The sequence below is a fragment of the Diuraphis noxia genome, unplaced genomic scaffold (genome assembly GCF_037042655.1).
Source record: "Diuraphis noxia isolate RWA-SAM2 unplaced genomic scaffold, SU_Dnox_SAM2 contig0002, whole genome shotgun sequence".
In the NCBI taxonomy this organism is placed as follows: Eukaryota; Metazoa; Arthropoda; class Insecta; order Hemiptera; family Aphididae; genus Diuraphis; species Diuraphis noxia.
Genome location: NW_028301712.1, coordinates 44,955,014 through 44,969,017, shown reverse-complemented (window position 1 = coordinate 44,969,017; position 14,004 = coordinate 44,955,014). Strand labels below are relative to the sequence as shown.

The following is a 14,004-nucleotide window of genomic DNA, read 5'->3' as shown; positions in this document are numbered from 1 at the left end:
GTTTACATGGCACTTAACGAAATTAAAATACTTTTTGGCCAACTTCAGTGGTGTACATATATCTGCAGTTTTGGTGCACTACTACAGAGAAAAATAATGGCTCTTAAATTTTAGTTGCAAAAACTATAATTAGTATAACTATTTTGGTGTAAAAAGTAATTATTACATTCATTATAACATATAAGTACAACAGTTTAGGTAAATTGTAATAATATTTTCTGCAGATATTTATTATTTTTTTAGCTAAACTCTGCTATAATACAGATCAGTCCAATATCCGAGTTGAATATTTTACTAGAATTTATAGTTGACCACACTGGAAAATATTGTTAATAATTTATTGTTTTATTTTTAAACGAAGTTTTCGCGATTTTTTTACGTGATTGATCATTAATTAATCTTCCTAATCAAATTTACCATATTATTAGTATTGCGCTCTTTGTCACAAACTTGAAAAGCACAAATGATCATTCGTCATGCGTCGTCTTAAGTTTTGTTTTCCGTATATTATTGTCACTCGTTGTAATTATTCATGATCTTTCACCTGTCATCTGCTTTGTGAATATTTGAAGATCCCGTGCCTTATTAGGTTATAGTCTAATGCTCTAATAATTAAGTTATTTTATAATTATCAAGCAGGTGAGTAAATATCATATATGATTGTACACAGTTTATTTACTGTAAATATGTTAATGCTTTAATTCAATATTCGTAATGTTAATACTAGGTGGATAATTTCATAAAGATCACGTCAACTTTGGGAATAAATCGAATTTAACTCGATAATAGCATGAAATATTTATATGACTGTGATATAATAGACAATTATGATATCAAACGACAATTATGTAAATGCATGTGCATGTTGTGTAAATAAATGGATTATTTATGGATAAAATAATACTATTTTACTGTTTAATTTCGAACACCATTAAATTTTCGTACATTATTAACTTAAACATCACCACATTTTACATTACGCATGTATAATATCAGGTGCGATAATTATACATTATCTTCAATATGATAAGAAATAAAACATGAAAAATTGAAAGATGGTGCTGATTTTATAACTTTTGCAAAAATAATTCGTATAAAGATGAATTCTCTGTCTCTGAAATAGCAATCATTTTGGTAGTCGTATAGATTAATAATATCCTCTGATCATAATGATTTTATTGTTAAACGATTCTTAGAAAATTTAGACGTATTTTGTATATGTTAAGAAAGTTTCAAATTAGATTCTATATATTTTAACAATATTTTTTTTTTTTTTTTTTTTTTAAATAAAAAGTTTAACGTTTAACTTAATATTGCATTTTTACCCTGGATGAATATCAAAGCTACAAACTACAATTGTAAAAACATGAGTTGCCATTATTTATGTATATAAGGTCAATAAAATGATACCATGCTTAGGTTTAATCATGGACATTTTTATGATTACGAAAAGCGTTCATTTAGAATTTATGAAATGTATCAAAATATATATTTTATGAATATTTTTGAGCTTTTAGTATTTATAATTTACACAAATATTTGTATAATATGTATCTATTGAATCAATTATATTTTTTTTTTGTTTCCTATTTACAATGTTAATTCATCCAGACTTACATTTTTACAGATAAAATCAATTTATAAATTATATTATAATATACTGGGTAATTGTAATTTTGATTTTAAGTATAACATAGGTAGTAACTTAGGTAAAATAACCTTATATTAACTAAGATAATACTTGGCTTAGTTAATCCTAATTTTTCTCTGATCAACATAAACTTTATATTATACGTAGCGATAATAGTCACTGCAATTACTTACTCGGGTCTAGTTGGTTCGTCATGCCCCCACCGACCGATGCATGGCGACTGTGCCGTCTGTCTGAGGCCCATAAATCGGGAACTGAAAAAAAAAATAATCGATTAAACTCACGAGCTAAACGTACATTATATTAATATATTATATTGTTTTAAACACGGACGATTCGTAAGTCGTACTGTGATATATATATAGACTTGTATGTTGTCATAAATACGAAGTTCGTGCAATAACGCGTTTCCAGCTGCACGTGATATTTGACATTTAAAACTTGTCTCGTGTGTATACAGGGAAAATGTAATAATATTATACAACGCATCGAAAACTGATTATATGTATAGGTTCTACTATTGTACTCCGTCAATATTTGGGTACTCGATTTACCCTATCAACGGTTTAGGAACGTAGTTGTGCGTCATTCACATGCATACAATAATGAATTGATTTGTGTTCCACCATCTTCTTGTCAATAAACAATAATTATAACGTTTATAATGATGTCTAATTGCATGTACCTACTGTCACTTTGAACTAGCCTTTGAAATGCCAATTGATTTGTGTAATAATTTTCACTGAATTGATTTTAATGCATTCTATTTGTATAAATGTATTCAACATATTTTAAGAACTATTAAAATATTTATGAAGGAAATTCGTATATCACTTAAGTTATAAATTATCGGTATTTAAATATTAAGAATAGTAAGAGACGTTCGACATAAATAAAATATGGTGTTAGGCTGTTTAACTGTACATTGTTTCTAATAAAGAAAACAATTTATTATAGTTTTCATTTTTGATATTTTTAAATTGTTTATATTGTATTTATACATAATGATATTATTATAGGCATCTAATATTATTTTATATTAGCAGTTCAAATTTGTGAATTGACAATATCATGGGTATACGTAAGTTTGCAAATAGCTTTCAAATTCAGTAAGGTAATCATATGGTTCATATTATGTTATGCGTGTGTTTAAAAAATAGGTTAAGATATGTTAAACTGTTTTTAAACTACTGTAATCGTGGTTTATTTTTATATTTTTCATTGTTCATAGTTGATAATATGATACTATGTTTCACACATCCACGTGTAGCAGCCATCATTTAACGTGAAATGGCCAATGTTAAAAACAAATCAACAAAATATCAAACTTCTTAAAGATACTCTAAAAATGTACTTATATTAAATTTATCACGGAAAATTAAATTACAAAGTGGAAAATTTTATATTATATTGATCTAGGACTGAATTATTTGTATTTTTTTTTTTTTTTAATTAAAGTTTCAAATTTAAATTATGATGAAATTAATTGAATTTGCAAAATGAAACAACGACGATATTTTTATGAATTGTTTTATGTTAATATTTTGATTTAATGTGTCATTTCCGGTATTATTCAAACATTTTTATTTAAGCAATATTACTAATACAATATTCAATACATTTTCAAAATCATTGGTCGTAAATTATTTTTATGAGCACTTAGAATTTTAAAAAACTTACTATAAACACTGCAGAAGACAGAACTTTGCTCAGGATTTTGTTTTGAATGCGATGGTTTTATCATTGTTTCAAAAAGTATAACAATAATACAATACTGTATTATGCAGCCGCGAAAAAATATACTAGTTCCTTGCGCACAAATTATGAGTATCTTGATCAAGGTTTTATTATTTTAAAATGTTAGTATCAAAATATTGAAAAATAAACAAAACTACCTCGCAATATTCTTTAAATTATTACATTTAATAGATTTGCTGAGAAATTTAAGAATTAATATATATATACCTATATTATAATCTCAACAAAATTATTTTAAACCATTTAATTTATACGTCTTCAACATATAGTTTTTATCATTAAAAAAATAATAACTTTCATAATATGTTTATGGAAAATACAATCATAGGATACTGTAAAATGTAACTTTATTGTATACTCTTATGTATAAATAAATGTACAAGTCTTTTTACTCGTGTAACCGTGACAAAAGAACCATAACATTACTACAATAATAATATATATCATATTTTTACTATAACACATATTCAAGTGTAATATAATATTGATTGGTTTAACTTTTGCACACTTTCATCTTACATTTTCAATACTAAAAATAAAAATTAAGATTTCCAAATAGAATGTCTAGTGAAAAATCTATCTTTATTTCAATATGGACGAAAGTGAATACAATGAAACCTCCTTTAACGGACACTTCTCAATAGCGGACACCTCCAAATAGCGGACGACATTTAAGCGACCGAGAGTGTAAGGTATTTAGAGGTTTCACTGTAGTTATTAACCGATCGACGATTGTATAGCACAACAATAAAATTAACCATTTTAAAAAGTTTAAGTTAATTAAATACTGAATTAATTAATAATAACGAAACGTTTAAATACTTTTATTATGTGCAAATATATATTAATCAGTATGAATTTTGTAAAATAAAGTTCAATATTACATAATGTACCTATTTCAGTATATACAAAATACTACATACCTATAACTGAATTTCAAAAACACAACATTAATATAAACCTTGCATTCATGACATGCAGTTTAGATGATGTATATTATATTATATACATATTCAATAAAATAAATCGTTTAGTTAATGGGTTTAGAGTTAGGCATCCCTCAACAACGTTTATTTCTCGTGTTAAATTCATTTCCATCAGGTCACATCAGTCATCAGAGTGCGTGTTATAGATGTTATGTCTGCATGACTATACATTTCAACTAATGTTAACCACCATCTATTAAAAACTATTTCCATGACAGATATGTAAAATATTAAAAGCCGAAAAATTCAAATAATTCGTATTGTTAAAATATTAAATATTGAATAATCAAAAATGTTTTATGAAAATTCAAAACTAACGATTCATTACCTACCATATATTTTTCAAATATGTAATTTATATCATATTGTGAAATATATTTTCACCACTTCTTTATAAGTATTTATCAAATTTTAACATTATAATTGAATTTTCTTGATAATTTTAACTACTCGAAAAATTCTCTGTGAAGAATTAAGATACAATCTTAGGTTTTTTTTTAATTTCACAAATAAACATCATCTTTCAAATCGTCATTTTTTTTTTATCACCACAAACTCACCGTTGGTGACATATGCTTTGGGTAACAACATTTTTTTTACATTATTTACATCAATAAATTTACTATTAATACAGTTTTTATATTTTATTTTGCATTTTTTCCCATGTGCTAAACTTGAAGTTGGCAGTGAGCGATGAACTGTTGAGGTCTAGTTATTCTGATAGGTGTTCAGGAAGATTGGAGGCTAATCTTGGTTCGGAGTATAATCAATATTTGGTCATTATGTATTTAGTTATTAGATCGGTGCCGCGTGTTGGGCATAATATCGGGGATCATTTTTACTCATTATAGGCATGGCTATGAGTGATTTGTGTGTACCCAATCCGTAGTTAAGTTATGATAACTTCGAACTTTCTATGAAGCTATGCGGGATATGTGATATGTTTATATGAACATATCTTTTTTTATTCCATGGAGTTTTGTGCACAAGGAATTCCAATTTGCCTGTCACATATTGGTACAATGCAATTTTATTACAGGTTGTAAATCTTGTTTAGTTACAAGTTGAGATGCTGTTGCTACAGAGTTAGTAATTTCATCTTTTGCTACCTTATCAGCCATTTCATTTTCGATGATACCCGAATGACCAGGTATCCAGCAAAGTTCAACCGTGTTTCCCTTTCCTGTCTTATGTTGAAGTGAATTTTTTACCTGCATGTTTTTATCGTTAGTGATGTGTGCATTTTATATGTTGTTTATCGCAGTAAGAGACTCTAATAGAATTGTTGCATTTGTAATGTTTGAGTCTACGACTAATTTATTGCATACTGTAAATTGTTTAGCGGATTTTAATAGATATTTTTCTAAACATATTTTCTTACTTAAATCAAAATTTCAACGAATTTATATGAACTATTCATACATTTATAATATTTGTCAGTATGGTGTAAGTATTATATGTATTATTAATTATTCATACATTTATAATGTTTACCAATATGGTGTAAATATTATATTTATTATTATTTATATATAATATCACATCTATTATATATGTTTGTAAAGCCATTTAAACTTTAAACGGCTCTTTTCCTTGTCACTGGCATTTTGATAACTGACATACTTACTACTTGTAAGAATTTTGAATTATATCCAACAACATTTCCTAACAAATTTGAAAATATCCGATAAATGATTAACAGCAAAATAGGTGAATTATTGTTGGAAAAATCAGAAGTTTATATAACTATAAGACTTTAGGGAACTCGTCAAATTGTTTAAACAAAATCTTTAGCATTTTAAAAGATGGCCTTTAAGTATATATTTTAGGAATTTCAGAAATCATAATTTAATAAATTCATTATGAGAGAAAAATTACGACTGATCATGCTTAGTGATCACTCTATATTTCATCATTGAATGAGTTAAGTAGCTTGATTTCTGTATTTTATTTGAGACGGTCATTTGTAAAGGCCGACTCATGATAATATTACCACCATTGTTATCATTGATCAAGTCCCTTTCAAGTCCTGTTTGCTTGTATTACTAAATACATTTTTATAATAGATATAACACGAATGATCATATATTATACAGAAGGATTATTCTTTATTGATAGGTAGGTATTGCTGTAAAAAAAATAAAATAATGAATTATGATCGAGAACTACAACTAATAATATAAAATATTCACAGAACCACAATTGATATAACGTATATTATCATACTCATGTTTTGTTATTCAACAATGATGTACAAAAGTGCCCATAAATCGCAGAACAATTTGCTTGTTATTAAACAAGCATATGCACGCATGTTAAATAGTATACGAGGATATAATAATATATGATAATATCATATATTTCATCTGCAGTATCGTTTCCGAATTAAATTTAAATTTCTAATCAATTTGTTTAGATTTTAGTAAATACTAACAATCTAATCAGATTATGAATATATAGAATATATAATGTACTATAAAACATTTTAATTATTGATTTACTTTAAAGACAAGGCCACATGATTTATTTCAGCGGACAAACGATGAGTTTTACATGCACGAGTGCACGACATAAAAATGATGTTTGAGGTTTCTTTACGAATAAAAATGTTTTTAAATAAAAAAACAGATGTTTCAATTAATACTTTAATACTTAATAATAATGTAAATCAAATAATTCTAGTAATAATAAAAATCCATTGCAAAAATCATGAATATATTTTAATAAATTTGACTTAAATATTGTGAAAAGTTAAGCGTTCAATATCAAATATTATTCACTTTTTCGTACAACAAACTACTCCGAAGTTTTGTAGAATCTCGTTATTTTTGCTTCAGAGATCGAAAATAAATTTACATACCAATTGAGTGATCGAATGTATGACACACTTGATGTACTTTCCACATATATACAGATAATGTTACGGAGTTTTAAGGCTTTACTAGGTACGTTGATGTATATTTATTTTTGCATAATATATGTAAATCAATCACACGATTATGAATAAATATGAAACTTTATTGGAATTAATACTAAAATTAACTTTTTCATTACGATACACAACCATAAAAAGTTATTTCTTATCATTTTTACCACCAAAGCGAAGATTAATTGTGACTGATATATTAAAAATCAGTGAAATTGGAATTGAATTTACGACTGTATTATTTGTGCAATACTGGTGGAGTATTTACGCTGGGAGGCGATGGGGGAATCTTTTCTTGATCATTTTTATTTATTTTTTTTATTCCTGTTGATTATTTAAAAACAATTTAAGTTGCAATATCATGGTGCATAATTCGGTGTTTCTATTGTACTAAAAAACTACTGTACACCCGATACTATGATGAATAAAAATTGTAAGAGCCGCTTTCTACGCGATGGCATGCGTAAGGCTTTAATGAGATAATCACTTGAATGATCTTAGGTAAGTCTTCTCTTAAGTGGATGACTGAAAATTATTTTTATTTTTTTTCCAAGGGTTTCCAAATTGCCAAGATTGTATGAATTAATCTTGTACAACTAAATGTCTATAACACATAATACATTATTGAACTTATTTTTTATAATTAGTGTATTATTTCATTACGTTGCTAATATATGGACATAGTGTATAATACAGTTTTTAGTCTGACTGTTAGTGAGTTCATAGATTAATTTTGATATAACAATATTATGTATTTCTAGATATGTAAAACCAAATTACGTTTTTACGAGAGGATTTCAATTAAACATTTTTAAGGAAAACTGTTTCCAAGAATATTATAGAATATCAGTTACTATATTATAAATGCTAATAATATATCTTTACGATCAAAATTATTACTATTATTCAATAATATAGGTTTTTACAAACCTATTCAATTGAATTATCTTTAATTTATTAGGAAAATATAATTATTTTACTTTATTAAATATTTGTTCACTTTCATTGGAGCGTCTTCGAAGGTTTAAACATTTAAAAAAAATGTACATACACTGAAATTATTATTACTTTATAACCATTAACCATGAATAATTGAATATGCCTCGTTGGGGTTCTTATGATCATTAGTAATGATTAGTAGCTCTTTAAAATATTAATAAAATATTGTATTATCATTTATCAGTGATTCAAAAAATATAATTTTGAATTAATTTATTTGTCCAAAATATGTTTAAAATATTTATATTTTTAATTTGGTTGTTATTCTACTAAATATAATTTTTGAGACAAAAATGCAATCTTTTAAACGTGTTTTCATTAAATCTAAACTTTGGTTGTACATTTTAAACGTTTTACACAACTGTTCGGCTGCACAATTCTTAGTATTTACTACTTGAACAGTACAATGGTATCATGTTTCATTTTTTTTTCTAAAAAGGTACCAACAATCGTCCCCTGCTGGTAAATTCAAATCTTCTCATTGTGTAGAAATATACCACATCGGTTATTACTGTTATTGCCAGTTCCCTTGAAAACTACTATTGGGATGGTTCACTCTTATGAAATATTCATGAAGTTTTAGATCGAAAACCGAAGGGACTGCTATAAAACCACCTGAGCAAAATGTGATCGACACAGGGTATTTTATTTTTTTCCTTAATTATCACCGTTATAACTAGTAGAAGCGCTTTAAAGAATTTATTTTCATCAAAAAATATCATCACATATTATTTTGTGTCATCGAATCACATATGTGTAACGATATGACGTGTGAGTTGACGTGTCAGTGATGCAATCATTCATTGTAACCAATCTAGGAAAAGAGACATGTAATAAGATAAGTAAAAACAAATACAAAATCTATTAGACTATTATTTTATAAGCTTATGTGTAATAATATTTGATAAGGATGATAGACGAAATTGATATTTAAGAAACCGTTATCATACAATAATTATGATTTAATCACAAATAAATGATACATTTTGAAATTGTAGAGAAGTATGAATTAGAGTTTATATGTTATTTTAAAATCGTAGTATTTTATAATACAGCAATATGAATGATTGAATAATATATATATTTTTTTTTTTTTGAATAAAAATGAAAAACGACACGTTTTAAATAATTTTACACGTTATATAGCTTATAATAGTTATAATAAAATGTGAGACGAATAATCCAGTGTATTTGGGTATTTAAATGAAAAAGGCAATTACATTATTTCTTGATAATAATGAAAACAAAGGAATTAACATTAATTTTAAGTTTGTATTTAATGCATAATCACTCATGAACATTATACGACAATAATTAATGTTAAAAAAATATAATATTAACAATATTAATATTAACAATATTAAAACTACGTTAAAGTTTAAGTTGAATATTATATAATAATTGTGAATACATGCTATATATATATTACCAATTTTTATATCGTGTTCTAACGTGTTACCTACTAAAAATATTTAAATTTTAGGGATACATTTTTTTATACACCAGAAATCCGTGGTTTAAATGTATTGTAATAATTAATTAATTTATAAAAATATACGGTGGTAAGTACAGATTTTTTTTTACTACTCTTGTTGAATAATGTTGTTAGTAGGTCTAATTATTAAGCATTGGCTTATATCATCAGTTTAATAGTTACTTAGGCAGTTATTTAATATATTATGATGCAGTTAGTAGAAATTAAATTATTTCAAAAAAAAAAAAAAAAAATACTAATTTTGAAAAATTACATAAATTAAAACAAGAAAAATTGTAAAAGTAATGGTAACTATGATGGGAAACCATGATTTTTGTATCCCACCCAGTGTTGTTCTTAGTTTATAACGAATCGTGCCAATCAAGTATTTTAAGAATGTAAAAAAGAATTTTATTTTTACCAATTTACTTTTACTGTGTACAATGTACATCATACATAAAAGAATAAGGCAATTGTGCATATTTTGTAAATAGTATTATATATTATCATACAATTAAAATTTAAAATAATATACAGTACTTGTAATTACGGAAATGTGACACATTGGTTCTAACAAATAGATGCCACCGAATGAAGTCACTATTATTTTTCTATCATTATTGAGTGATTTAGATCTATATTGATAAGTTCGAGAAATTGTTTTAAGTCTATCTATATTCTTCATTATCACATTTAATAAATCATTTTGAACGAATCTCTGCAGTTTGCGATCACCAACAGTATTTTTATTTAAAAATGATATTTCCTTAAAACGTAACAATGTTTAGCAGTTTTTATTAAATAAAAAAAAAACATTCTAAAACCCATGATCATAAAATTTAATTTTGTTGAATATTTCAATATAGGATTATGAGTAGGAAATATTTCACATGAACTTTTCACTTTGAAATATTTCAAACTTGAAACTTTAGCCTCCTTGAAATATTGAAAAATATAATATTTTAATTTATTTTTTTTTTGTATGTTCGACAAAATCATCACTAGGTAGTCACATTGATTTCATAGCTGATTAGTGATTATCTGTGCATGCTTATATTTTTCTTTGATGTACATAAATTATAATGATAATTGATAATACTATTATACTAAAGATTTAATAAATATAAAATTTTTGTTTTATTTGAATTTAAATAGGAATACTATGTACGGTTTTAACTCATAGATTATTATAATAGGGTATCTTGTTATAACTATATATAATTAGTAATTATAAAATAAAAAATAAACATAAAGAAGATATAAGTAATTCATGTTTTTGAAACTTTTTTAAGTAGCTGTGTTTATATGAATTTTATGTAATTTGTATAATGTACTAGACATTTAAAAATATTTCAATAACATTTCTACTCTAGATTTATATTATAATGATTTTTTATTATTTTTCATAAATATGAAATATTAAAAAAATAATAAATTTCATGAAATTTTAAAACCTTAATTCAATCAGTTAAAAAAAAAGCTTTAAAGTCCCTCTCATATTTATTAGATCAAGCTGTTACAATTCTTTAAATTCTTTAAGGTTGATGTATAAATAAAAATAATATTGTTTTAAGTAATATATAATTCTTAAGAATTACATTTTTTTAATTTCAGCCACTCAAGATTAAAATATTAAAATCGAACAATCAGCTAAAATATGACATATTTTTTTATTATTTTATGCATGATACCATATATATTGTATATGATAAATTCTTTATAAACATATAGTATTATTATTTGTGAGAAAAAATGCCTTACTATTATAATATCTTAATGAATCGATTTAATACGATGCATCCAAGAATAAAAGTAGGTAAAAATTCCATGTAATTTTTATCTTTTAGTATAATCCTGCTTCTACCTAATTCTGCCAGTGTAATTAAAAATGTAATCTTGAAATATAGAGAATATAGTTAAATGAATCATAGAATATAGTATTATATTATAATATCATATTATTATGACCCAAATAAAAAAAAATTATAACTCTTATGATCGCTCAACTTTCTGCAAGTTAAAAATTAATATTTCACAGTAAAAAAATTAAAACATAAGTTATAAAGTGTAGATTTAACTAATAAAAATTGTACATAACTAAACTTTATTTTGAAATAATATGTTAATATATACTTCAAAAATTATACCATATTGTATGAAGAAGAAACGAAAAGTTTTATATTATTATATTAGGTAACATTTAAAATTTAAATAATACAATAACTAAAGCGTTTAAGACGATATTTTTCTTATTTTTAAAACAATTAAAATTCACTAATAAAAAATTTTAAATTGACTATTTATTCTACATTTTTAAATTATTTATAGGTAAATTGAAAAATTTACAAAATGTTGTTATTTAATTAATTTATACGAAGAAACGAAACTATTGATCAGAAAGTTAGGTTGAAAAAAAATATTTATAATGATTTATTATTGTTACGATACTTTGAATAATATGTTTACGAATAAGTAATAAATTGTTTTCTACACATGTTTACAGTTATTAATATAATTATTGTACCAATGAGGTCGAAATATAAGAATTAAATATTGGATTAGTAAAATAGGGTCAAAGCACATTATGCCTAACAATTATTGTCGAATTCGATATGACTTGAATAAATTTAATGATATTTTAAATTACATTAAAAATGAAATGAATTACAAAGTATTTGGCTTTCTGGATATTCTTACTTTTCATATATACCTGTACACAATAAAATATAACTGTTTTCCAATCACCGCTGATAAAACTTTGTTACATAGGTATCAAAGAAATATCCATTGGACTGCTGAACAAATAGAAAAATTGATTTGAGAATTCAATATTTCTCATTTTTTCTTTATTATTACATTCTTTATTTTCAATCAAAAAAATACGAATTGGGATAAAACCACTAGTAATGTACAAGTAATAATTTATGATATGAATAACAATAAAATGTATATTAAAATCTATACAGTTTCAATAAAATAATGATTGATGTTAAATAATATTGTATTTGTTTAGTGAAATAACTATAAACCTAAATGAGTATTTTTCCTCATTAAATTAAATATATACAACAGTGTGACTTACCAGTGGTACAGTGGTACCAGACAAGGCACAATGGGGCCTGGGCCCCACTTGTAAATGGGGTGGGTAAGGGTTTTTTTTTTTTTGCTGCAGTGTTATATTATTTACAAATATATTTTGTTATTCCTAAATATTACAAAATAAAAATTATTGAAGTTATAAAAACCAAAGTTAAGATATGGTATCTTTGATTTCCATGATAAATGTATCTAGTGATTTGTAAAATAACAATATCATTTGTGTTGAGTTAAATTTAAAGTTAATAAACTAAACTTTATGCCAATTAATATTAAAATTTGTTACTTTCAAAATGGTTCTTTAATTTTATCCATAGTATTTTTAATTATTGTAGGTACCTATTAAAAATCATTTCTTAGTAACAGCATATTTTCGTAATTAATTTTTTTTACCGATTCAAAATTTAAATAATTATTTTTCCAATTGTTTATAATTTGTTATACCTATATATTGTTTATCAATTAGAGGATTGTATTATTTAACGTTTATGTTAACGAACATTTTTATTTTAATTCAGTTAAATATATATATAATAATAGTTATTTGTTATTGGATTAGATTAGAAAGATTTTATATAAAATGTAGATACCTTTCTATGTACCTTTTCATTTATTTATTAATTACATTAATCACCTTACTATTCAAAATGTGAGGTTTGATAAGATTAAGTCCTGAATGAAAGGAAAAATATTATCAAACAATTTTTTTCTATACCCAGATGAACAAGAGTATACAACTAATGACTAGAATACTGGTAAAATACTGGATGAAATAATTTATAACAATAATGCTAACCTTAAAATATTTAAAAATATAATCAGTAAAAACTAAAAGTCTCTAAAATTAGATTTTGGCTGTAATAAAATGCAAACAATTTTTCTTGACGTTCAAGCCTAACATTTTAAACAATACTTTGGTCACTCTAACACAAATAAATGGAAAACCTATATGAAATAAATAATATACAATTAATTTAGTCTTAAGTTAAAATGTCTTCGTATACTACCACTCAATAAATAAAATAAAAAATATATTTTTACGCTATATTATTTATTAAAGCTCATTCACAAAAAGGTGCTGCATCATAACGTTTCCTGAGGATTTTAAATGTAA

General features: G+C 24.6%; 1 protein-coding gene across 2 annotated transcripts in view; it reads right to left on the bottom strand.

Moving 5' to 3' along the window:
• Window positions 1-14,004, bottom strand: part of LOC107164817 (zwei Ig domain protein zig-8-like) — a 270,224-nt gene that overhangs the window by 205,527 nt on the left and 50,693 nt on the right. For both annotated transcript variants that reach the window (XM_089219194.1, XM_089219193.1), the window contains exon 3: window positions 1,825-1,905. In XM_089219194.1, coding sequence (XP_089075320.1) covers window positions 1,825-1,905 — 81 coding nt within the window. The remainder of the gene's footprint in view (window positions 1-1,824; window positions 1,906-14,004) is intronic.